At 40.9% G+C, this 27,340-nt stretch overlaps 1 protein-coding gene across 1 annotated transcript in view; it reads left to right on the plus strand.

The window, feature by feature from the left end:
• The first annotated feature begins 1,728 nt into the window (after positions 1-1,728).
• Positions 1,729-27,340, plus strand: part of neurl1aa (neuralized E3 ubiquitin protein ligase 1Aa) — a 56,222-nt gene continuing 30,610 nt past the window's right edge. The window contains exons 1-3 of the mRNA XM_084715691.1: positions 1,729-1,999; positions 18,654-18,904; positions 19,053-19,374. Of these exons, the coding sequence (XP_084571817.1) occupies positions 1,966-1,999; positions 18,654-18,904; positions 19,053-19,374 (607 nt within the window). The 5' untranslated portion in view covers positions 1,729-1,965. The remainder of the gene's footprint in view (positions 2,000-18,653; positions 18,905-19,052; positions 19,375-27,340) is intronic.

Genomic DNA, 27,340 nt, shown 5'->3' on the forward strand with positions numbered 1-27,340 from the left:
GTTTTGTGGCATACTCTTTGTGCTGTAGCCTAGACAGTAGGCCTATATTTAACTGACAGATATGAGATTGGTATCGATCTTCTCATCAAACTCTATGCCAAAAAGCACAAGCGTATATATTTCCCAAAAGGAAAAGGCCACTGTAGTTATGTACAGTTTTCCTGGCTCTCACCCAGTCTAGTTTTGTTCATATTCCATTAATTCCTATATCTAATTTAACATTACCTCACCCTGTCCTTCACAGGGCCATTATCTAAGAGCCTGCAGCTTCAGACCAAAGTAAACACAGTGGTGTCTGAGATTGAGGGCTGTGAGGTCACCACGGATACGTGATGACAGCTCAAGTCAGTGGCCTGACTCTTGAGGGGTCACCCAGTCTGTCTGCCAGGGGCCTGAGGCACATAAGGAAGTATGTAAGGTGAAAGAGTGAGTGCTGAGAGTAAAGAATGTGACAACTTGCTCAGGGAGGTTTTGGATCCATACTTAGCCTCAGACGTGTATCTTGTATCTATCGCTGTATCCGAAATCACGCACTGTGCACTACATACCCAAAATGTGTTCAACATACTTTTGTCCTCATTCCTTGCTTGTTGCAGACGTGTAACCATGGTAACCTGTGCCACCAATTAACTAATTTAAGAAAAAATGTATTCCATCTAGCAAAATGAAACTTTACATTTAAATTGAAGCGTCATCGACATTATGCTATATCTGCCTTTGTTGCTGTCTGCCTTGTCTAGTATGCTGTAGCATTCACCATATTCACATGGCAGCCATTTTCCTCTGATGTCACATTTAAGGTGGGAAGCTCAAATGCTGTCATAAAAAAAACTGTGTAGTGCTGTGCTTTCGGCTGGAAGTCATTAAATCTGACAAACTGTTATGTCACCAACTCCTGATTGATCAGCAACTGAAAAGACGGGTGAAAATCCAGAGGGACATGGGGCCACATTTCAAGATAAAACAACATATTTGATATTCAGTCGGCTACCATTAGACAACAGCTAACTTCATAGCTGATGACAATGATAGTATTACACGATACGATAGGAAAGGTGTAAATAAATTCTTACTTTGCTATGTCAGAATTAATTCAGGCCTACACCTTTCCTACTGTATCCACTAGAATGCAAGTTAGCTGTTGTCTAACAGTAGTAGTAATCAAATATGTTTTTTAACCTTGACATATGGCCCCGTGTCCCTTTGGATTTTGACCGTATCCTTTAGATAACAACATTTGAGCTTCCCACAGTGACTGTGACGTGAGAAAAATGGCTGCCATGTGAATATGGTGAATTGCATTATGGGATATTAATGCTGGTAGTGTCCACACTGTAATATTACCTGTGTTTCTAGTTTTGCTTTTGTACCAAGGTTTCAGACCTACTAAAACAAACCTCATGGACATTTTTAGGCCTCTAAATAGCATTTCAGTAAGAATTTTTGCAAGCAGCCTATTTTATTTTTTAAACAACATGTGGAACTGTATGTAGGAATAATCTCATTCATATATTTATTTAATCACCTGCCGTGGCCAAACCTATAAAAGGCTAAAATTAAATACAGGTCAACGCATGTTTGCAGTACAAAGGCTAACACTGTGTTTATTCTTCCCGGTCACTTCCTCACCTCATGCTCCATAAATAAGCTCGGCGCGGCAGTGACAGCGTTAAAAAACGCTCATCCAGTCTCCACCTTTTATGTAAATGCCAGTGTGAGTGAGTGGGACCCGAGGCGGAGAGAGCGCTCAGTGAATGGGGGGGAGTTGCCTTCACGGATCCCTACGCTCACAAGGAGGAGGTGTGGGTCTCTGTGTCTAGTGTTTGCATCTATTCGGAGGAGGAAAGAAGCGATAGGCTGCCTTTTAGATGCGAACGGGCAATCATGTCACGAACGCCGGACCGTGCGAGGACAGCATCTGAATAATCTAGACAGGCGACAAGCGGACTCTACAGGGATAAAGCAATGGGTGGCCAGATAACGCGAAATGCCTTTTACGGTAAGAAATAAATATTTACGCTGTGTTTTTTTTTAGGCCTACTGGTCCAGTTTGGGCCATTTTGCTCTAAAGACTGGTTGAGTATTTAATTAATCTACGAGTATAAGCTGTGTTTGTAGCACTGGCTGTGTTATCAGGTACCATATTGCCACTACAGCCTATTCATTGGTCACAGTTACGTCACTCCGGTAATTAGAATGGGGTCTGGAGACGCGCAGCTGCGCTCACTTGTCTTATGATTAAAGCGAAGCAACAAAATGGATATTACCACATCCTCACGCCTGAAAGAAGACCCACATAAGTGTTGTAAATAGTTTATTTCTCAGGAGCTCAGGAGCGTCAACTTGTCAGTCTCAGTGAAGGATGGAAAGTTGTGGGGTTTCCCTCTGCTCTGTGCTGTGGTGTGGTTTCCCCTCATTAATAGAGAGAGCCAGGGTGTGCAGCTGTGCTTTACCAAATCAATACATTGATCTCCTATGACAGCATTCTGTATGCTCACAATAAGGTTGAAGCATTCATCATCCACGCCATGGTGATTTGTGGCTACAAGGAAGCACCTAGCATTGGGTAGTTTGATTTGGTCCTGAAGCGGGGCAGAGTTTGATGTTTCCAGTCGTAACAAATGGACCTGGGGGTGTTTGTGTGTGATACAGCAGGCTTTCTCAGGTTTTCAAGTCTGTTGATGAGAGCTTCCAGCAGGGACTTTGTGGCTTACTGTCAGTTACTAACCACAGGAAGTCAAACACTGTAGCTTCTGTGTGGGTTCATGGGTAAAATACAGGCCAGCTACAGGCCTTGTGTTTCATGTCTGATATTCCCTGTGGTGACAAGCAGAAATAACCATCATAATTTTTTATTCTTGTGCAATAAAAGTAGTCATCTCTTTGCTCAACTGAATCAATTTTTAAATTAATCACCAAAAATGTTGACGGTCGATTAATAAATAACAGAAAATAACTGACAGATTCATCAACAATTAAAATGATTGTTGGTTGCAGCCTTATACCAAACATTTTAAGAATATAATATCAGTGCAGGAGATAAGTGGTGCTGATAGTATGATTCTGAACTGACTTTGTTTTAATACAACTATTATTAACACATTATTGAGATATATAGTAAACCTGTGGGAGTTAAGTCCCTGTTCCTACAGCTTCTTCAGGTTCGGACCACCTGATCGTTCTAATTAAAGCCCCAAGATTAATCCAATTAGGTAAAGAGGGACAGACTAAGACAGCAGGAAGAAGACGCTATAGCTCCTTCTCTGTGGGATCAAGGTCAAACACCTCACAGATTTACTTTTTCTAAGGTGTGTGCATTCAAATATTACCCGATTAATTTACCTGTTTGCTCACCAAGTAAATATTAACATTATACAGGTGAGTTTTTCAGTTTCAAACCTCTTCTGCTCATGATCAGGCTAACATTTGCTGTTGTAATCTTTCCCTGACATGTTGAGGAATGATATCTGGTCTCCTTGTTTCTGAAGTGATTTGTTGACAAGACTCAGATCTGACCTACTGTGCCAAACGGTGGAGAGCATAAAACAGTGGTGTAGCGCTGTGTGGAGTACTATACTGGTAACTTTACACCCCCAAGTTTTTTAAAGCAGCCCATCCAGCAAAGAATAAACATCTTGTGTTATAAACAGTGACATGTAAGACTACTCTTACATATATAGTTCACTCAAAAAATGGGCCACTGAAATGTGCTGCTTGAATTAAGGGAGTAAGGATCATTATGAAATAAGAGGTGCAGATTTCACTATCAATATGGTCCCACAGACTATAGGATGAGACAACTACATAATTATGCATATTTTATGAAGTATTCTATTCTACACATGAAAATTGGACAAGTATTCTCTCACCTTGCAAGAAGTCTGCAGGTCAGTAGTTCCTTGAAACAGCTGATTCACAACAGATATAATCTGCCACCATTATAAAATTAACGTTTTTTTTCAAGTCCAGTCTGCAAATATTCCTGGTCCTACATAAGAATAATGCATTAATACATGATTAATTCAAGATGAGGCAAACATGGTGTAAGGGATGACTTTATTTTTTGGCCCATATTTTTTCCTAGGATGGGGAAGTGAATGCATGACCCACCCTTCTCTGCCTCTGACTGACTTACCCTGATATTCTTACCCTAACCCTAACCAATTATCACTCCTCGTGCCTAAACGTAGTCAACCCCACCTACGAAGCCCACGAGTACTAGCCAATCAGAAGCAGAGTAGGGTTGGACATGACGTGTCCTAGGAAAAAAGTTTGGGTGGCAGCACACAATGATCTGCATCAGAGGGGATTTAGCTCTATAATTTCATTGTAAGACTGTTTTGTCACACTTTTTTTTAATGAAAATAAATGCAGCATCTGCAATTTGGATATTGCACTTTGCCATATTGAAATTTCAATAATATATTGATTAATTGTGCAGCCCTTCTCACTGATATGGCTAAGACAGTTTAAATGGAATGGACTCATTAATTAATGTTATTAATCACACCAACTCTCTCCTGCTATGACAAGCCAAAATGTCTGCTTCTATAAAAGTCTATTACCTTGCTTTATTGGCAGCTTATCCCAGTGATGGTCTTTCTCCTTGTTAAAGGGGACCTATTATGCCTATTTCCAGTCTCAGCTCATCCTTTGTCTGAAACAAGTCACTTTAGCTTAATCTCTTTAAGGCACCCTTCCCTAAAAGCCCACTTTCTTTAGGCTGGCCAGCTTCCACAAGCCTACTAGGAGCTGCACTGCCTCATCATATTGCCGGTGTGCTCAACATTGTACACAACAGCATGTATCAGCTAGTTAGAGGTTACTTTTGCAGCAAGTAAAGCTATTTGTCCATCAGGAAACTCAGAAAATCACAAAATCGAAGCAGACCAGCCTGAGGACATCAGAGGGAGAACCAAAAAATATTTTCTCCATAAAATATGACCTAAGTCAGAGTTCTGGTCGAAGTCACTGTAAATCACCTTGGTATAAATAGATAGACTGATAGGGTGGATGGTTGTGTCCCTGTACTTCATGTTCTGTGTCTCAGGCATAGGGCCATTAAAATCTCTGTGATCAGTTGATGGTAACTCATCATCAAAGTTAGAAAAACATTGGAAAGGTTGTATTTAGAACAGTCTGTAACCTGAGCTTTTTGCATGCAGGGATTACTTTTACATCTTTCATTATTTGAAACATTGATCGCATTTAATATGAACATCTGACATTATATACGAAAGAAAGCATAAAACATTTCTTAGACCTTCTCCTAGTAATGTCCCTGTTGTCACATGACAATGATTTTTCCATCAGTGTAATACTGTCAACATTCTTATTCGTATTGTGACATTGATATATTGTACACATCAATCCATATACATTGCTTGAACTTCATTCATGACTCAATTGACATTCAATATTTGGCTCATTTTAAAGGACCAGTGTGTAGGATTTAGTGACCTTGCAAATACATTGTGTCACTGTCGCCTTCCAACCATGAAGGGGAACGTATGGTGGCCGTGAAAGTCATGAAGAACCCAAAAAGGTTCTACCAAGAGTGTTTGGTTTTGTCCATTCTGAACTACTGTAGAAACATGGCAATTCAACATGCTAAAATCCATCGACCCACGCCCTCTGTAGATAAAAGCATCTCTTTCTAAGGTAATGAAAACACAACTATTCTTATGGTCAGGTAATTATAGACTAATGTAAACATACTTATGGATTTTATATTCCATTTGTGCCAGATTCTTCCATTAAATCCCTGTAAATCTTACACACTGTACCATTAAGTTCCTTCAGCAAAATTCACAGTAATCTGGTTATTATTGCAACATATTTTGCAAAGCAAGAAGCTTTCTGTACTTTATCCTGCTTATCACATGACTAATTTTGAAAAAAAAATCAATAATGTGACTCAGTATAGTGATTCAGAAATTGATTAGACCAAAAGAGTATATTATTAGAATCGATTATATCAACATTAAAAGTAACACGCCTGCTCAACATGTACCCACTACTAAAACAATTGTTCTCAAAGTGTAGTGAAACTATAAAAATATGGTTCAGTTCCATTGATACTGAATGACCTGATTATCAAACAAACAAAACTGACCTGATTTCTCCCTGCAGAGAGATATGACTGGAAATGAAACATCCGTAGCAACAGCCAGTTATTCATAACCATGCCTGCTGCGGTTATTCATAAACAACAGGCTGCTGACCACATTAATAGACCAATCAGAATTAAATATTCTGTAAAGCTGTCTGATAATCACTGCTAACTTACATTTTGAAAAGTTCTGTTTATAAGTGAATGGGAAGAGTGGGAAGAAGAGAAACTGAATTTAATATTAAAGCCCAAGCGTTGCTATGGTGACCCACTGCCATTGATAGAAAGCATTTGATTCTGCTGCTTCTTTCTGGAGCTGAACCACAGTATCATATCTGAATCGTTGGAGTGATGTTTTCCTCCATACTTGTGTTTTCAGGAAATGCAGACGGAAAATAACTAAAACTTGAAAAAAATCATGCAGAAACATGTAGGTATGAGAAAGGTGCGACTTATAGAGGAACAGATTATGCTTTCTAAAGTTGCACCTCTGCAGGCTGTTGTTCTCAGGTGTGAAGCACCAGAGCACATCCAAACAGCGCTCACTGAGTTGGTTGCATAATTGAGTCTGCCGAGTGTGTGGGAGCTCCACTTCTGTGCTCCCGATTGACTGAAAGTGGGCCAGTGTCTGAGGCTGCACAGGCTGATTCGACGGAGCGTCTGGCTGCATTCGATGTGTATTGGATTCAGTATCTGAATGCAATGCAGACTGAGCTGAAGAAATGTATTATAACAAAGTCAAGTTTCTTAACTTCCTAGAATCAAATGAGATCTCAGTGAGATGTCATGGGATAAGCCCCAGGTTATTGAATGCCGAAGAAAGGCAATGGATAGTTAATAGAGCATGCAAGTTACTGGCTGCCATTAAAAAATATTTCTTTTCTTCTATCTGCTCTTTCTTTCTTTCTACTTATATGTATACTCTTAGAAATAAGGGTTCCAAAATCATTCCTCTTGAAGGGCTGATGTCCGTTTTGTTCCTGATTGTTTAAATCCTTGAAGAACTCTTTCATGAAGAGTCTGTCAACAGTTCCCTATAACATAATAAAAGGGCTCTTGGAAGAACCCCCTGGGTGGGTTCTAGATAAAACAGTTTAAAGGTTCTTTGTAGAACCCCTGGGTGGGTTCTAGATAAAGCCCTTACAGTTTAAATGTTCTCAGTAGAACTCCCTGAATGTGTTTAAGATAAAACCCTTGGAATATAAATGGTTCGTGGCAGCACACCCTGGGTGGGTTCTAGATAAAACCCTTGAAACATAATAAGGTTCTCACATGTGCTCTAGGTAAAACCTTTGGAATATAAAAAGGTTTCCGGTAGAACCCCTTGGCTGGGTTCTTGTTCACATCCTTAAAAGGTCAAAAGGTTCTGGATGGAACTCCCAGAGAGGGTTCTGGGTAGAACCATTACACCACAGATGGTTTCACTAAAACCTCTCCTTGGACGTTCTGGGTAAAACCTTTCACAAATGGTTCTAGCTAGTAGAACCCTCTGAAAGGGTTCAAAGTGAAACCTTCATAAGAGGTTCTACCAAGAAGCAAAAAGAGTTCTCCTATGGGACCAGCCGTGTACGAGGAAAAGGTCTAGAAAGGCAGAGCTCTGATCAGGCCTGGAAAGTTGCTATGGAGAGACAGACACATGTCTCAGGGTCAGGTGGTATTGTCAAGAGTGTGTGTCAGTGTCATCCATACAATTCTGACTATACTTCTGACTTAAGGTCGCATGTTCGAGGGCAAAATTATGTGTGTGTGTGTGTGTGTGTGTGTGTGTGTGTGTGTGTGTGTGTGTGTGTGTGTGTGTGTGTGTGTGTGTGTGTAGCTGTGTGTGTGTGCAGCCGGCCCTTTCATCCACATCCTCACGACAGGTCACCTTCAAGGCAGCGCCCACATAATGACTTCCAGCCAGTGCTGAATAGCATCTTGCCTGCTTTCAGTCAATACATACTGCATATCATTACGCCTCTACACCAGCCTGCTCTCTTTCACTGCCAAAGAAGCATCATTGGATTACATTGTGCTCCATTGTATGTGGCCTTGCAATATTATTACTTATTGATCACTGTTGTGTAATCCTGCTCATGAAGAGAATGTGGTAACAGCGGGAAGACTAGTGGGCCGTAGTGGGTGACGTCAGCCGGACTTCATCATCTCCGCCGTCTCACCTTTCATTGCCAGGTCGTCGCAGTGTGAATTATTGATAGCAGAGTGTCTCTACAGTAGGTAAGCCCAGGGTGGGAACTAGAGGATAGTAAAGGCTAGTTAGTTCCTACTGCTCATAATCAGATTTTATGTTGGTAAAACTTTTTTTTGTAAGAATGTGCATAAGACTGACATGACACCTGAAGGATTCTTTTACTTAATATACCCTTTTTTTGCCTTTTGCCTTCATTCGATAAGACAGGTGAAGATAGTTGGGGGGAAAAAAGAGAGGGGGTGGCATGCAGCAAAGAGATGAAATGAACCAGGGCCGCTGCGATGAGCACAGCCTTCAGTTCATGGGGCTCACGCTCTACCAAGTGAGCTACTAAGTTGCCCAATAAAGGAGTCTTTATGAATGTTCATGATTGTTGCCATTAAAGGAGAAATATGTAATAACTGTGTGTCCAAAAATGAGAACTGCAGTCCAAACAGTGAGTTGGAACCGCAGACAGTATATTAAATAGGCTGAAATTCTATTTAGTGTATACAATCTATGGTTGAAGTGAGACTCAGAGTAGCTCTGGCAGGCTGCAGGAACACTGCAAGAGCGCAGGCTGAGCGCAACGTTGTTATTTGACAATGAGAAGCAATGACGAGTCCTACAATGTAAGCTGATCAACTTTGCAGGTTTCCTTCATCTGTAATGACATTATAGTCATTTTATGATTCATTACAGTAAATATATAACAGATTTCTCCTTTAAGTGTCATTCAGTCAGTTATGCCATTTTTTTATGTGGAGTTGACATTGTTTTAGAGGCTTTGTTATGACACTAACCAGGACAACATAACCACAAACATGGCTGTAGTAGCCTATAGAGCATGCACACAGAGGACTTCCATGGGCCAAGTTGGCTAATTTCCAGTTTATTCCTCCGCTAACTTGAATGGGGATTAAAGGATTAAATGATGCGGCTCTTCTAGACTTTCCAAATGTTATTGGACCAAATTTCATGGGGGAATATCATGTCATTTCAGGGGGGTTCAGACACTCAAAAAAATGTTTCCACCATTTTACAGCCACTTTGTTCACAATGTCAGCATAACGTGATGTTGTTATTACGCAGTTTGACCACTATATCAAATTGGCTTGAAAGCCTATTGCACTTCCAGGGTACTTGTTGTAAGTCTTAAAAACACTTTTAAATCTGTGTACTATTTCCATTGTCATGAAAAACTTTAAGTCAGTATATATATACATATATATATGTGTGAGGTTTGACTAGTGCTCTTTTAATGATTTGTCTTCTTATCTTCTTATTGATCCCTCTACTTTTGCACTGATGTATTGACTTTTGGATTGGAGAATTGGCATCACGTGCTGCTTATCTTGATGAATCAATTCCTAATAATCACATAAGAGTGCTAGACAGAAACAAACATTCATTCATGTTTTCTTTTGCTGATTTACTTTAGTTAAATTTTGCAAAATATTTGGATGGAAACAAGCTTATGTCAGGATAAATGAATGAAGGAGAATAAAAACACAGGTCATCGTTATTTTGCGTATATTGTAACCTAGGCTTTCATAAGGCAAAGAGCTGTCACCAAATAACAGCTAATCTACAGCAGGTAGTTTTAAATTACAGGGTCACCTGATGCTGCTGTGACTGGCATCATTATGGAAACCCCCTGCTGTGCGACATTACCATAGGCACAAGCCATCTATCATTGCATCAACACTGAACCAATAGATTTATCATGATGTTGCCTAGCAGCACATTAAGCCCTTGTCGGTTACCACCAACATAATGAGAAATGAGTCTGTAATGAGTGTCCCCAGGTAGAACAGCAGCTACAGCTACACAGTAGTAGTTTCCCTGTCATTGAGTCACACATAGCCTATTGGGTTTCACACACTGAGCCTGTAGCATCTGTCACACATGTATAAACACACATACAATGAACTTTGGAGATCAGTAAGAACAGGCAATATAATACCCTGTGAACGCCACTGTAAAAGACACCATACACAAACCGTGAGCCTCTGCTAGTGCATAGAGTATAGACAAACATCTTGCCTGCGTTGTATTTTTAAGCATCTAAGCCTAAATGATAATGTGTGTGATTAATAGTCGCTATTATTGCGTGATTCATTTCACAGTTGGTGTTACATCAGGCCAAAATGCCATTTTGTCATGAGTCAGTGGGATTGAATACATCATCCAGACACTGCTATGTAAACATCATTAAGATGTTGTTTGTCATCACCCTCCAGGCTTGTTTGGCAGTGTTGTAAATGACACTGTCAAGAGATCTACGGAGAACAATATCAAATAAAAAACTTGAGCAGGAACAGTAACATTTTACAGCGGTAACCTTTGTAAAAGAGGAAACTTGTGCCTCTTGCCTGAACAGGTACTAATTGTAGTTATTCCAAGAAAACAACATTAGTGTGATAGCATGACAGTCCACAGAACATGAGAATAATGCTAAATATGTTTTCTTACAAGATCGTTTTGCTGATTGATCTAAATTATAGCAGTAATTTACACTAATGGCTACATCTGTGCAATACATGTTCTCTTCCAAATGCAAACATGTAAGAGTTATTTTATGTTACACCCAGTACTTGTCTGCATGATTTCATATTCCCAGATGATTTAAACTCCCACTCCACTCAGTGTTAACTGATGTTTTTAGGTTCTTCCTCAAACAGAGAATGGGGGTGTGGTTAGCAGTTGGATGTAATGCATTACCATGGTAACTGGATTGGTCAGCATCATCACGGTGGGTAGCCATAACATGGATATTAGCATGCATCCACAAGCGGTCACTCTAACATTAAGTCATGAGCGGGAGGATTTTTCTCACTTCCCTTTCTTGAAAATCAGGACCCCAGCGAGATGGAGGTCTGCTGATCACGGGAGGCATCCCACCTGCAGGGGATGGCTGTCTCTTTCCCCTTCATAGGTAAGGCGAGAGAGGGAACAGCAGCAACTGGTGTCCATCTTCCCCAGCCTCCTTCACATGTCTCTTGGCTAGTCAACTGTGTATGTCCCACCGGTTAGGTCACCGCTGCCCTCCCTCCCTCGCTTCGCTCACAGTGTGCTCCTGGATTCCACCACTATGGGCCAGGGTGGCATAATCACTGAAGTTTAGATAGCACTCTCTGGTTCATGCCACTAATGTTACCCTCTATTTGCACTGTTAGCTGGGGATGAAGCACAAGTTTGGAGGGTGACGTATGACTCACAGTCTCTACTACTGTAATACATCATGGCTCCGGTTTAACAACAGCTTAATTTTTTAACACTGAGCCCAAATTTAAATTATTCATCATAACCCATTTGACAAACAACACTGTCAGGGAAATATGAAATATTATAAATAATGCCAAAATACACTAGAGTGGGACTTTCAACATTTATGGTAAGAGACTATCACAGATCCACACACCGGCATGTTTACATGTGCCTGTGTTTTCTCTAAGTCTCCTAGGATGAGTGTTAAGCTGAGCTTAACATAGCAACAGGTACAGGGGATGGGTCGGTATGTGGGCTACCTGAGCTTCATAAGCACTGCTGCTGTTGTGACTGAATGCCGGAGACTCATCATGTTTCCATGTTGCTAACATTAGGCATCGATCAGTGGTTACATATAAGAGGAAGATCTGGGTCCATACCATCCATATGATGTTCACCGTTCTTTTACAACTCAGTACACCCTGTAATTGTTACAGTACATTCAGTCTCAGACTTTGAGACCTTTGTGAGACTTTTTGGCTCACATTTCAAAAATACCAAGCATGAATTATTTGCAAATAATATTCAACCTAATTTCATGTACTACAGCCTAATTGTTACCTTATGAGAACATTTAATTTGGAGAATAGCTGTTACAGTTGTTCCCCGGAACCATGAAGTCATTTGCCTACAAAATAGTGACCCAATATTTGAATAGTTTTCTCCCACCTGTAATATATTTGGATGGTAAACAACTTACCTGATGGTCAGTGAGTAACAGCTAGATAAAAAACATGCACATTGATATATACACACACACAGCTCACCTCTCACTCACAGTCACCGGCCAAATGAACTGGTGAGAGATTAGCTCACTGCTCCACAGAGATGTTCACTGGTGTATGACAGGTATTAGCTGCATACAAGCTTGGGTATTGTGATGAGGGATTGAAGCTGTCGTGTGTGTGTGTGTGTGTGTGTGTGTGTGTGTGTGTGTGTGTGTGTGTGTGTGTGTGTGTGTGTGTGTGTGTGTGTGTGTGTGTGTTGTTATTAGTGGGATAAAGACCTCTACACTCCAGGGCAGAGGAATACAAGCTTTTCACTTTCTGTTTATTCATAATAAGACATCCTTGACCTTTGGCAAAATGGCTCCTGTGAGGCTGTTAAAACTGCTTTTTTTTCTCGGATAACACACACATAAAGCTGTGTGCACAAACAGAGGTATTTAAGAGGCAGCTGTCAGATTGATGCTAATGAGCCATTTTCAAGTCTTTTACATCAAGGGTCCACATCTTGGGTTCTGAGGATCCCCGGATTTGTGTTGCTGAGGTAATTGGAGGACTGGCATTGGCCGTTAGGCTCAAGGCTGCTTTGGTCTGTCTAAAAACTTAAAACGGCAACATGGGATATAAGAGTAAACAGTGACTCTTAATAAGTAGAAGTAGTTGTCTCATAAAAACCTGCTGTCACATACTCGTGGGCTATCTTCAGACAGACTATAGCCTCAGACAAAACACCATATGGGGTTGTGTTGGCGTGTTGCTAGGCAGGGTACCTATGAGAAGATAAAATGCAAACCAGGAAATCTCATTTGAAGGCTCATCTGTTTATTCTCCTCTAAGGGAGGACTTGAAAGGATCTCATCACATTACATTACAATGCATTGCTTTAGCTGATGCTTTTATTCAAAGTGACTTACAGTAAGTTCATTCAACCATAAGGATGCAACCCAAAAATGGCAAGACACATGCAAGTACAACAACTTCATCTGCTGAACTGATTTAAGTGCTACATTTAGAAACATTCTTTTCTTACAACAATCATTTTCTCCTCCACCTCAGCTATAATCTTTTCCTAAACCTAACCAAGTATTTTTGGTTCTTAAACCTAACCAAACTGTGACAAAACATTCATCACGTGTTTATTATTTTTACAATAACACCAAAGGTGGAGGAGGTCACCTGATGAAGAGCACCTGATGTTTGAACATCAAAACATGGATGTATTATACACAGCATGTCACATACAAAGATGGCACCTACTGTGCAAGGAATTGCTCGCTTGGTGCATACAACAAAAAAGCTTCCAGGTTTACTTTCAGGCCATGCAGCTCATTGAGTATGCGCAGTAATGTTTCTTGCACTGGGACCACCTACGAGAACCTTCATGAATCAAAGATTCATAATCGAAAGAGAGATTTAACTTGTTTGCAGTTCAAGGTGTTCTGTCAGCAGTTTTACAGACATCTCTTTTATAAAGATGGTTTATGGGATAAATGTTTTTGGGCCAAAAGGATTTTTTTGCTGCAATACAGTGACGGACACTCAGGTGAAACTGGAAGCAAGGGTGAAGAGCAATGGAGTTTTGGAGCTTTGGGCTTTTGTTTTCAGGATAACAGGCAGTTGGATAAATGGGGTTTTGGTCCAGTGGGGCATTTGCATACTATTGGGATTTTCAAATAATGGGCCACAGGAGCAACGGGCATTCTGCAACATTTTGTAGCTAAACAGCAGAATTAGGAGAGCCCAGCCAAACAAGAACAAAAGGAAGGAAGACGCCAGGCCAACCACGCAGTGGGCCATCACTCCCAGCATCCCCCCCTAAACTACCTAAAACAGAAACTAAACTACCAGCAATCTTCAGCCCAAACTAACACAACAAACTAAAACAACAAAACCTCAGCACCCAAATGTGCATGGAGGTAAGAACATGCTTGGGGAGTGTGCTGTTCCACCTGTGCTGCTGTCCGTGTGTGCCATGTGCCTCTCTGTCCCTCTTATCCCCTCCTCCTCTCTCTACCTGAGTGCTGACTGCACTCAGGTGCACAGCAGGCAGGGAGACAAGACTGACAGAGAGAGAGAGAGAGGGAGAGAGAACAGACTGCTGTACATAACACCTTCTATGTGCTCACAAAGCAGTTTTAGCCTGAATATGAATGTATGTATATTTCTGATAATTGTAAGTCCAATATTCTTTCTTTTATTAGTCGTGTTTTGCTCTTCACCTACTCCTTGAGGAATTATTTGGCTCTTTAGCTGCCTAAATGCTAGTTAGGTGTCATACTGTTGGTTGATCAGACCATTTTTTGCTGACACGACTTCCTGCTGCTCTTGGAAATAAGGTTAACAGTGCTGTTAGAGTGAAACATTAAGGTTGTTTTTACTGCAAGTATAATGGGATCAAACATAGAAACTGCACTCCTCCTTTTCCTGTACATGTTAATTTGGATAGCAGGAAGGGTCAAAGTGTCACAAAGCACGTAAAGACACTTAAAGACCATTTAATCCGGTGTAGGTGCTCAGTAGTTGACCCCTTTGTTACAGGGTATGACTCAGCATATCCTCCTTTTGACTTGCAAATACAAATACAGCTGGACATTCAAAGCTGTTGAGTCTTTAAGGATGTGTTAGGCAAGATTTCTGGTAAAAACGGAGCTTTTAAAAAGACACGTTTTGCCCTGTAAACTGATATTCTTCTTTGTTTGAATGGACTCAAATGAAAAGTGCACACAAGCTCAGTTTCAAAAAGCAAGTATCCGAGACTATAAATATCATTTTGTTGTGTCTGAGTAAACAAAGGGCATCTGTTGTATCCTAGCTGATAGCCGCAGAGTGAAAGAGTGCAGTGATCAAGACCTTTAGATACGAGGGGTTGCTAAGGAACATGAATTCACACACAGCCCGTTTCTCTCGACAGCAGCTGCGTCTCTTCAGAGCCTCGGTAATGCATTCAGCTCAATCTGCCCAGGACCATGTGCACCACATTCAACAACTGCTCTCCTGTGGCTCTGCCTAAGACAAAAGGCCTCAACGATGCTATTAGGTTGGGGCCAGATTGAACGGTAGACACGCTCACAGGGTGAAAAACTGGAAGGGTCATTACTAGATAAACACAGACGAGAGAAAGAAGAGGTAGACAAAGAAAGAGAGGGAACTCAAAGCGTGCTGTTTTTTAGGACTAGCTGAACAGTCTTATCAGGACTCCACAGGACATCTGCTGCTGCCACCGTGTTAGCTTTCATCTGTTTGTTTTTCAAACGGCCGTGAACATGACAGTGGGTATAGAGTGAGTCCAAAGCACCATCAACTGAATATTATCTATAATTTTCCTTTGACATTTTCAATTATAGCCATTTATTTTGTGACCGAGCATTTGCAATGAGGTGGAATGAAACTTCAGTACTCTCTAAAGAACTCTTCAAGTTCAGACCGAAGCTTTGCAACGAGACAAAACCATTTTAGAACATTGCAGAGAAAAGTTGCAGCATTCTCAGCTCGACTTAAGTCAGTTGGTTCTAGAGCTCAGATCAGCTCACAGACAAGTCAGTAAACTGTCAGTAATGGCAGAGTTTTGGACAGAGGACAGAGATGATCACGTCATCACTGTGATTGAGGGACAGCCTTGTCTGTATGAAACAAGGCTTTAGGCTACATTCAGACAGAATCAGGCTTTGCGCAGTGGTCTGGGGTGTGTATTTTTGCTGAGAACATAACTGCTGTGAAACAGTCACAAACATTTATTTCTCTGATTCATGGGATTTCTGCTACCAGCACTGCTTCGCCTGATCGCCCGCTGCTGCGCACTGTGTCTCTTGGTTGTGCCTAGAAGGGAACCCTTGATTCACAAAACTGTCACAGGATTTGTACGTGCTTATTCTTCCTTATGCATATTGCACAGACTAATAATGTTTTGTAATGTGACAATACTGTGAATAATCAAAGCTAGAAATGCAACTGCAGCAGCAACTCATTATCACTGTGCTCATTCATATTTTCAGACACTACAAATTATATCTAGCTGCAAAAAAGCCTGAAGTTAGAGCTGAAGTACAGAGAGTTGTTGTGATGACGATGGTACACACACTGGCAGCTTTTCTGAAAGTTGTAGAACTGTGCATTGCATCCAGTTTCAAGTAGGGTCATTGCATATCTTTTCAGCTTTTTATACTGTTAATTGCCAATCATTTCTTATTCCCATAGATAAATGGCCAAACATTTGGTATTGAAAAGTTTGATTGGAGAAAAACATCAAGTAACTGATACATCAGGGTAAATATCAGGTTTTGCTGATGTTTATGCGGACATATCAATGCCTCAGATTTGAAGAGATGGGGTTTCTTTCCAGCCTGTTACTCATATGGGGAGCGATCAATCAAAAAAGAGACAGATACACCACTTTCTACACTGACAGTAGTTTGAATAGTCCATAATGCAACACAGCTGGGAGACATGTAGTGCTTTGAGTCAGGAACAGGACTCCATCTCTCAACCTGCAATCACTATTGTTGTTTCAAGCATTATTTCTCTCTGGGCCTACAAATAAAACCCTGCTGGATACAAAATATCCAGGTGAGATCTTTGAAACTCACGTAGCCCAGACAAGTTTAGAGAAAGTGGGTGGCAAAAAAGAAATTAAACCACTTCACCACAGAATACCAAAATGTTCAAACACAAATAGTGAAACTTCTGGAAATCATTAAATATCTTAAAATAATGATACTGAAGGCGTATCAGACGATGAAACTTTTTAGGATTCTCTGTCGAAGCCATTCAGCTCACTTCATCTGCAGAATACTAATTTAGCTATTTTAATCTGGCAGTTCCTAGCGCTGGAAAATCTGTGAAATTGCTCCAGTGCATGTTGTTTCTAGTAGCTGCTCAAGTGCTGTGGTCATACCCCTTCAGGCACTCTCACCAAGACTCCACTCAGACACATTTACTGCCCATGCATCTAATTATCAAGCCGATCGAGCCTTCCTCTGCAAGTCTTCTTGATACTTGGCAAGAAGCCATAGAACTGCTGGGGTTTTGGGATGAAGCACATGACAGTGTGACATGTAATGTTTAGTGTTGTCAGGACGTTGTGATGGGATTCTTTGGCTGGTTGACGTTCATTGGTCTACTGTTTTTAACACAAGAATAATTGTCTCCATCTCACTTTAGTCAATTAATGGATTGTGTTATTAAAGAGATAGTTCAGTTTATTTTAAGAGGAGTTTGTGAAATATTTATTCATGGTCAGTGTATGGTGGTCGGCACACCCCCAAGTTTTCAGAAGCAGAAAGGGGTACCAGCATACAAGGTAAGCAATGTACTGCTATGGACAAGATCAGCAGCAAAACATATTTTAGCCACCACAAAAAGATTCACCTAAAACAATATAATTTTAATTGCACTCTATATTTAGAATATTTTCACAGCTTCACCTGGGTTACAGACAGCCCTTTCCAATGGGAACCCAGACTCCATTGATGAAATCAGCAATTTTTACCTCATAGAACACAGGAGTTGCTGGTTCACCACTGAATTGATCTGTTCGTTGTGTTATTGTGTGACTTCGGTGAATCCAAACTAACCTTTTAAAACACCAAAGCCACACGATAACACAAAGAAACAAACCAATCGAGGCAGCGCTGAACCAGCAACTCCCATGTTCTGCGAGATAAAACTACTTATTTTGCCAAAGGTGTGTGGTTGCTCTGGAGAGAGTGATACTTGGGGTTGTTTTGATTGGCCTTATTTTAGTTGGCTAAAATACATTTTGAAGCTGACCCTGGCCACAGTGGTAAGTTGCTTAGTTTCTTGGTCTGAGACTCATTTCTGCTTCTCCAGTCTAGGGGCTACTATCAATAAGTACCTGGTAGAAACTCACTACAAATAATCTGAACTCTCTCTTCAATATGTATGTGGTATGTAATATGTTGAAACTGCATAATACTGCCAGCTCGCACATGGCGTCTTCTCAAGACTTGTGGTGACAGCTGCCCAACCGAATGGCTCACAGTCAACATGGACCATCTTCTTTGGGAACAGTTCAGTATGTGCATAACTGAAGAACATAATTTCAGTCTTGGACATGTGTTTCAGTCTTGACCTGCATGGAGATTTGCTTTTCACCCTGCAGGCCCCAATGTGATTATGGCTGATTAGCTTATTATTCTGTTGCTCACAAATAATCAACAAAGAGCCCATATACAAGAGCTTTTTGCTTATCTTTGCTTGATAATATCTGATGAAATTTTCTGTGATGCAAAACATTTCATCAGATTTAAAACAAAAACATTAGACACTAATTACAGTGACTAAACCTAACCTCCTGCTCCTAATTAGGATATTTTTGTTTCACAGTAAAGCTCATCTTTCTCTCTGTGCTTTTCCTCAGATTCCCTCGGCGGCCCATTCCCATCCACATCGCACCGATGTCACCACAAACCCAAGAGGTGCCTGCCTATCCAGTGTGGCACTATCGGTGGCCCCCATCCCATCAGCCCACTTCTTTTCCATCCAAACGCCAAGGGATCCCAAATCGTCATGGACCTCGCCCAGAAGACAGTCAAGAGGCAGGCCAGTTTCTGCAACGCCATCACCTTCTGTAACAGGCCCATCGCACTGTATGAGCAAGTCCGCCTCAAGGTATCTTACTTCAGAGTGGAGCACTTGAGCTCCTAAAAGTCTGGGAACATTTAAACCATCAAACTATTGTACTGTTTTTATCTTAATCAATAATCAGATATTTTCAAAATAATCCCCATAAAGCCACATTTGTCTCTCTTATCCTCAGATTACTAAAAAGCAGTGTTGCTGGAGTGGGGCTCTACGTCTGGGCTTCACCTCCAAAGACCCCTCCAGGATAAACCCAGACAACCTGCCTAAGTACGCCTGCCCTGACCTGGTGTCCCAGAGTGGCTTCTGGGCCAAGGCCCTGCCTGAGGAGTTTGCCAATGAGGGCAACATCATTGCTTTTTGGGTTGACAAGAAGGGCAGAGTCTTCTACCGCATTAATGAGTCCAGTCCCATGCTGTTCTTCAGTGGAGTCCGCACAGCTGAGCCCCTCTGGGCCCTCATTGATGTTTACGGTCTGACCCGCGGAGTGCAGCTGCTAGGTAAGATGGTTCAAGAGGCATGAGATGCACAGATGAATTACCAACCTGGCAAAAAAAGGCAACTGCTCCAGGGACCCAGACCCTTGGGGGGCCTAATTTAATGAACCGATTAATATAAACTGAAATGGAAAATGGTTTAAAGGGTATATCAAACAATAAGATAAGGTTATATCTATGAATTCTTCTTGGCCAGGTACAGTTAGGACTCCTGCAAATTATTGCTTCCAGCCAGGAAAGAGCAGAACACATAACACTCCATAAAACTACAAAATATTACATGTTAATCACTAAGTTTTAGAGGTGCTTGAAGGCTGATTTTGTTACCTTTGGCGTAGCCAGACTGCCCGTTTCCCTGTTTTCCCAGTATTTATGCTCAACTAAGCTAACTGGCTGCTGGTTGTATTTAGCATGCAGACAGAGTAGGATTGATCTTTTCATCCAACTCCCAGAAAAAAAGGAAATAGAATTTTATAGGATAATTCTAGTTTGTTTCAACCTGGCAATTTCCCATAAATATCTTTGTTTCTATGACTCATGCTAACTTCACATATGCCACCTCCATCATAGAGGTTCAGGGAAATGAGGTAAAACAGCATATATCAGGGCAAGCTCTGCAAGCTTCCCATGGCTGTCCAAAAAATCATGATGGCCATTCTGGGCAGCTTACTTTTTCCATTTACTTTCAATCAGATTCAGATAATGAACCAGGTTGAACTAAGCTTTAATAGCTTTAATATTTTGGATAATATACAGTACTTACATGGTACATAACTTGGGGGTAGGTCTTGGCAATATTGGTATTGTGGTATGAAACTGGATATAGTCTTAGATCTTGGATAGACTTAGCAGACGGTTCTAACTGTTATATTATTTGTCCAATTAGTCACTATATCCACATTACTGCTGATTATTTATTAAAAAAAATATTTTTTGTGTTAATATTTAGTAAAAGCACAAAAAGCATCCCTTCAATATTGATAAATACCAATATTGAGGTTAAAATATTGTGATATGTGAACTGGTGTCTATTACAACCATCTGTGGTATAGAAAATTATATTGAATATAATCAAGTTTTTAATCAGTAATTTCTATACTGTGACATCACTGGGACAAAATGACAATCATTTTTAATCAGGTCTGTTTTACATGTTTTGGCACAATCTTTAATCAAACTATTGACATTTGTGATCATTTTTCTTTCTTTTCTTTTGTTTTGAAAGCCATAACATGATCAGGTATTTTTAGATGAATTAAGATTTTGGAGCGATTTACCCTCCACATATCTGCAGATGACAAAACAAATTTCCTTGTGTCTTCATGTTTACTGTAAACAGATTTTTTCTAGAGGCTACCATTCCTGTCTTTGTGTACAGTAAAGCTTTCCATGAAGCAATGGAATAACAATGAACAGAGGCTATCTTTATCTGACCAATATTTGGCCCTCATGTTTACACAAAAGCAGAGGGGTAGGAAAAAAAAGCCATGCTGCTGTGCATTATCAAGATATGCTAGGTAGCTTAACAGACATACCACAAAGACATAGCACAGGATAGTATGGCCCAGGCTTTGATGTGAGAGAATGTATACACACATTTCTTTTCCCTGGAGAGTCAGTGCTGTAAAAATAGACCAAGGGTCACATGTCCCATAGATAGCACATTTGATTGTAATTGTGCGCTGTGTTGATTGACAGTGGTATCTCCAGGCTGGTGGGGGTGGATGTTTTCATGTCTTGAGTATGAAGGAACCCATATTCTTTGTTTCTCTGCTCTGTTTGCCTTTCCTTCGATGACCAGTGGCACTCAAAGTTCACAATTCAAAGTCCTGTCACCATATTCAACATAGTCTGTCCTCATAAATTACTGTTTGCAGATGGAAACTAGAAACACTGCCTTAGGGTTGTATGCCTCTGTGAACCAGTGAAGTTACAGTTTACATCCATGTTCGTACAGACTCACATGTATACTGAAGATTTGAAGGAACTGAATTAAAAGGTCAAAGTGTGTTTTTGGCAAAACTGAGGTTGTCACTATATTGACATGAATGTTATAATAGTGAATAATTTCCAGTGAGAAACATGCTGTCCTGAATTAGATACAGGATTTTTACAGAGGAGTACAGAGGACTGATTTTGATTTTGATGTCACAGTGAAGTTGACCTTTGACCTTTTGGATAGAAAATGTTGTCATTTTATAGTTTTATTCTATTTTACTAGCACATTAACTCTTTAGTTAAACATGTTTTGAGAGGTCAAAGTGATCGTAACCTTTTAACTTCCAAATTCTTATCAGTTCATCCTTGAGTCCAAGTGGACGTTTGTGAATTTGAAGAAATTCCATCGAGGCAGTCTTGAAATATTGTGTTCACAAGAATGGGATGGACATGAGGTCACGGTGAGCTTGACCTTTGACCTGGACTGCAGTACAGGTCATAAATCCTGCCTCCCCAATGTTAATAGGTGGGACATAAGCTAAAAACATCAGGTCAAATAAATTTTGCCCAAAGATGGTTTCTGTCATTTTAGGTAGTTCTTATCATGGTGATGTGTTCATTTTTCTGATCAGTTTGGTTTTCAATCAATTCTTTGATGATGTAATGGCCATGATTGACAGCTGAGTCCTGCTTGCGATTGAGGCCGGGTGGGCGGGAACTCGAAAGTGTAGCTGCAACGCCGATCACTGCTGCGCAAGTTCCACCTCCCAGTGACATCACCAGCACAAGATGGCAGTGCACGTATTTTAGCTTCAGTTTTCTACAGTGGGAGGAAATGGAGATGTGTTGTTCATCTTTCATTTATGTCACTGCCTTTGACCACCAAAATCCAATCAGATCATCTTTCCACCAAATTTGAAGAAATTCCATCAGGGTGTTGATGAGATATTTTCAGAAGAATGGGACAAACGTACAAATGTACGGACAACCCAACAACATAATACCTCCAGCCACGACTGCTGCCGACACAGAGGCATAAAAACAACCTTATCAGATTAAGGGACATGCAGAAAATGGTTCAGATATCACATAGCAGAGACCCACAAGCCAAGCTTTGCACCCAAAGGTTTGATCTGATTGGAGTCTCTGTAATGTGTCTGTCTGTGAAATGAAACACTGCTCCAAGCACCAGTTCAATCGAAAACCAGGCCTCTCCTCGGCCCTATTTAAGTCATTTCTACTGTCTTTTTTACAGTCAGGCCATATGCAGGGCTGCCTACTGAGTGGTGGTCCTGTTCCCCAGGCGGCTGACTGACTGACATCTGCCCCCACAAACAGGGGCCTGTTCAGAGGGGTGGAACACCACTGAAGGTTGAGATAGAAATACATCATCTAGACTAGACGCAGCCCTTTGTGATACTGAATAGCCAATTGTGTCATCTCTGTGCATAATGTTTCTGTGCGCAACGCTCCATGAACCTTTTCCTTTCCTCAGATAAGCCCTTGGGCTTGAACATCTGAGGCCTTTCCCTCACTTTCCCTCCTTATTGTGTCTGTATTTGAGGAGATGCTGTTTTTTTTTCCAGCCTCCCATTCTCAATTAAACCCGGAGCTTGGAAGGTAACAGATACAGCAAGAAATAAAATACAGTTTTTCAAATTCCTTTTTATTGCAGATAAATCTTCCAGTACCTAAATAGCCATCTTAGAACAAATTTTGCTTTAGCTGTTGCTGAGAATGGTTTTGTTACAATGGTAGGTATTTTATCTTTAAGCCCCTTTTTACTTTAATTTAGATCCTTTATCACATTCTCACTTAAAATATCCAATTCTCGGCAGCCTACACCTCTATTCTTTGCCGCTGTGATGACCACATTTCCCCTCTAGGATCAATAACATTTATATTCTCTCCATTTCAGTGTTTTTCAGCAGCGAGTGAGATTATTCATTGTGCCCCCTTGGAAATACTATAATCCTCGCTACATAAAGATTGAATTAAAATTCTATGATGGATTAAGTTTCTCACTCAAAGGCATTTTGTACAGCTTGTGTATATAGCCCTTTCATAATATAAATTAGCAGGGGGGCTATAGTAGTGTCTCTACTGTCTCCACTCAGCAAGAATAGTGCTACACACTCACACACAAAAAACATGCACACACCTTAAGCAGCTTCTCCTGCCTATTCAAATCAGCCACTCTGCCATCTACCTGTCTTCATATTTCTCTATATGCTTCTCCTTCCAGCTGTTGCATTATGTTGCTCATTTCATGTCACTGATTGTATTTAATGACTCCTGTGTATCTGCTCTACTCACTGTCAGTGAGTAGAGCAGAGTAGAGCAAATCCACCAAATCAAGCAGACATGATTTGGTGGATTTAATTCTCACTGTATAGTGTATGTGAACACATTTAAACACACTGAAACCCAACTAATAGGGGTGTAACGATTCACTCATGCATCCGATGCATCAGACTTTAATGTGTAAGATGCGAGTGCATTGGTTCAGCTGAACTTGATTTGGAAACAAATCGATGCAGCATTCGTGTATTGACACATCTTATTAGGACGTGCATGTTTCATTTTTGGCATCAGGGAGCTGCCCCTGTAACTTTCCTCTGTTTTCTCTCTCGTCCTCCCTCTTGCCTGTTCCACTCTCACTGAACGTCTGCTGCTGCAATAATACAAAACAAGTGCTCTTCCCTCCCTCTCCTCTGTCTCCTCTTCATTTACTCAAACAGGCTGTGCTGAAAACAGCGACAGAAGTGACACTGTACCACGTCGCACCACCAAATTTTCAGAACGCGCAAGTGTGGAATAAGTTTGGCTTTTCAAAGAAAGATGAGAAACGCTGCTGCAGATCATTTATGCAAAAGTTGTCAGACAGCAGAGAACAGGGACACGAGTCTGACCCACAGAGACGTCATGTCACTGTGAGAGCAGGTAACACTTCACTGTTCCTCCACACTAATCAAAACCACAGCACTCTTCATATGAAACAGAGCAGCAGATCATCTTACTGCAGAAATACTGATATTTTAAACAGTTTAAAAGTTTGTTCAAAGATTCTCATTTAGGCTGCAGGATCTCATTTACACATGAGACTCATAATAAGATTTTAACATCACTGTAATGTCTCCTTCTTTCTGTCTCTCCTGTTACTATATTTAGTAAAACTATCAGGATTTCTTTTTGCAACTAACAGCATTCTACAAATGTAGCATTAGTTGAATCAAAATGTAAAGATTCACACGTTGCATTGTCTTGTATTGCATCGTATCGTATCATGTCATGACAGACCTGAAATCGTTGGTCATTTAAAAATTTTAAGACATATCGTATCGTTGAGCAATTTCCCAGCGTTCCACATTAATAAAATATTAATAATTACTTTAATTGACTCCAACAAGTGAGTGTAGCACAGCACAGCAGCTGCTTAACACAACATGATCACCTTGTAAAGTGGCTGTGACAAACATGTTAGCAAACAGTTCCCTATTTAAACATCCAAAGATAAGATGCAAGGTTAGCATACATTTGTGTTGTGTTTTGTCCACATGATGTATTTAAATCCAATATTCACTCTCCTTTTAGTTCTTCTCTGGTGTCCACAAACTTCTTAAAAAGATATCTAGCTATTTAACTACTAAATGTTTCAGTGTGCTCTCGAGCTAGTTCCTAACTTTGCCCATCTGCCTTTTGGTGGTGGATAGATAGAGTACAGCTGGTTTATCAGAGCTTTTTCACTGAGAACAGCTGCTTGCTATGGCTGAAAGTGAGGTTGATGAGAGCAGTTGAGAGTACCAAAACAGTAAATTTGTGACAAACTGTTAATGCTACTTAGAGCTATGAGGGACTGCAGAGTTAATTCTCTATGGGTTCCTCTACACGCAACATTTTTTGCATTACATATAGTCAATTGACCGAGTTTTAATAGAAAATCAATTGGATTTAGTAAATACTGAGAACTCAAAATCAGTCAATCACAGTTGATCATAAAAGTTCCCTTCCTGTACAATAAGTAATGTTATAAAACAAATGGATTATAGCAGCAATAAAATTCCCAGCATATGTTCAGAGTCACGTCTTCCATGTGCCTTTGTCTCTTGAGATATATCCTCTGTTCAGCATCCCGAGGCTGTTTTGAGGTCATCGCAGAAGAAGAAGAGCAAAGGATGACCCCGGGCGACATTTGGAACACCTTTGATGTAGAAACATTGAAATATGAGCCGTGCTGTATCATGTGATAAGCCGCCCCACAGGAATCACCATGGGGATACATCATACATGAGAGGAATAAAGGGGGCAGGGCTGGTTTAGTGGTTTCACACCTCTGTGAGCATGATGACAGCAATTCAAGAGTTTCCCCTCCCACCTTCCAGCCCGCTAATGAAGCTGAGACATCCACAGTGACTCCATTAACAAATGCGTGTCTGCTTGAACACATCCATGTTTTTAGGGCTCTACTACAGAGAAAAGGTGTCACGTGCTGTGACATGTTTGCCTGGCGCCTGAGGTACCAGGTGATTGACTGCACTTGGCCTTGAACTGGGCAAATACAATATTGTGGAGGTTTGGCAGGATACTCTTTAGGGCAGACTGAAGCTGTCCCCATAGGCTTGAAATCCAACAAGCCAGAAAAGGTTGTTTAATATATACCTGTGTCCTGGTTCCTAAGGTTAGCTGTCACTCTCACATGTACACGCACACACACACACACACACACACACACACACACACACACACACACACACACACACATACACAGCAGAACTTAACTTAACGTCAGGAGGGGGGCTGAATAACTGAGCAATTCCAGCTGTTGTGAAGCCAGCAGGACTCAGATTGTATGAGTCAGTCACTGTGGAGCTTTAATCAAGAGGGGCCCTCAGTGGGACTTCCCTGAAGGACAAGAGAATAAAGCCTGATTGCAAAGCCTTGAGGCTGCTAACACCTCTCAACCAGGCTGACTCAGAGAAGGAGTTGGCCAATCTAGCTGTCACCACAGAGAAGCAAAGCAGTTAATTTAGTTCATACAAAAACATAGTGTCCTGGAAGAGAGGCCATCTCTGTATTTCACCAGGAAAAGTGCATTCACACTCTGTGGTTGAAACACTAAAGAGCTCCTGACATCTATCGTGTGTTAGAGGTTGTCCTCAGGTGATGGATCAAATAACATGGTAGCTCTCGACTTGAGAATGAGGTCCCGTTGCGCCATCAGGAAGCAACAACGTGTGCTGTCACTCTACATGATTGGCAGAGCAGCTGTGGTAATGAAAGGAAATTTTTGAAAATGGCTGTTTATATTAAATCAAGCGGAAAATATGATGCTGGTTTCTTGCAAACATAATCTGGCGCTCAAAGCTGTGTATTATCATGTATTATGATAGCACGATCTCCCTCTCCTGTTTTATGTAAGCGCATATTGTTTGTTTTGCAGGACAAATCACCATTGATTGTAGAAATGTGCTTTTGTGTAAAGATGACAGATGTGGGCTAGGTGAAAGGAAAACTAATCCTGGAAACTGAAGTTTCAGCGAGAGTAAAACAATGTGTGAAGGCTTGATGGATGAAGGCACGGCAAGCCCGACGCTTTGTTTACGTCTTTCAGAAGACGTGCCTGAAGAGCTAGCTTATCTCTGACAGCGTGTCAGCTCAAGAGGCAGGGCCGTCCTATTTGAACCTTTTACAACATGTCAGTGTTGGTAAGGCTAAAGTGAAGGATGTCATTTCTGATAGAAATGGCATCTCGTATGTAATCTTGTGGAGCTTTCCAGTTGGTTTGGTTGAAGAGCAGCTTCTCCACCTACATGTGTATAGAGGTTTCCCTTCCCTTTTACAGATGATGAGGATGAGGATTTTTCTAGATGTCAAAGTAAAATGCAGGCCTTGTCTGGCAGTATGAATATGTTGAAGCCTGACGCCAACAAATGTAAGTGTCTACCAGTTTAAAGGGACAGGTCTATTTTTTTGAAGTGGAGTTGTATGAGGTACTTAGTAGTCAGTGTAATACCTACAGTTGATGGTACTC

This window comes from Lutjanus erythropterus, chromosome 3, assembly GCF_056507025.1.
Source record: "Lutjanus erythropterus isolate fLutEry1 chromosome 3, fLutEry1.hap2, whole genome shotgun sequence".
Classification (NCBI taxonomy): domain Eukaryota; kingdom Metazoa; phylum Chordata; class Actinopteri; order Lutjaniformes; family Lutjanidae; genus Lutjanus; species Lutjanus erythropterus.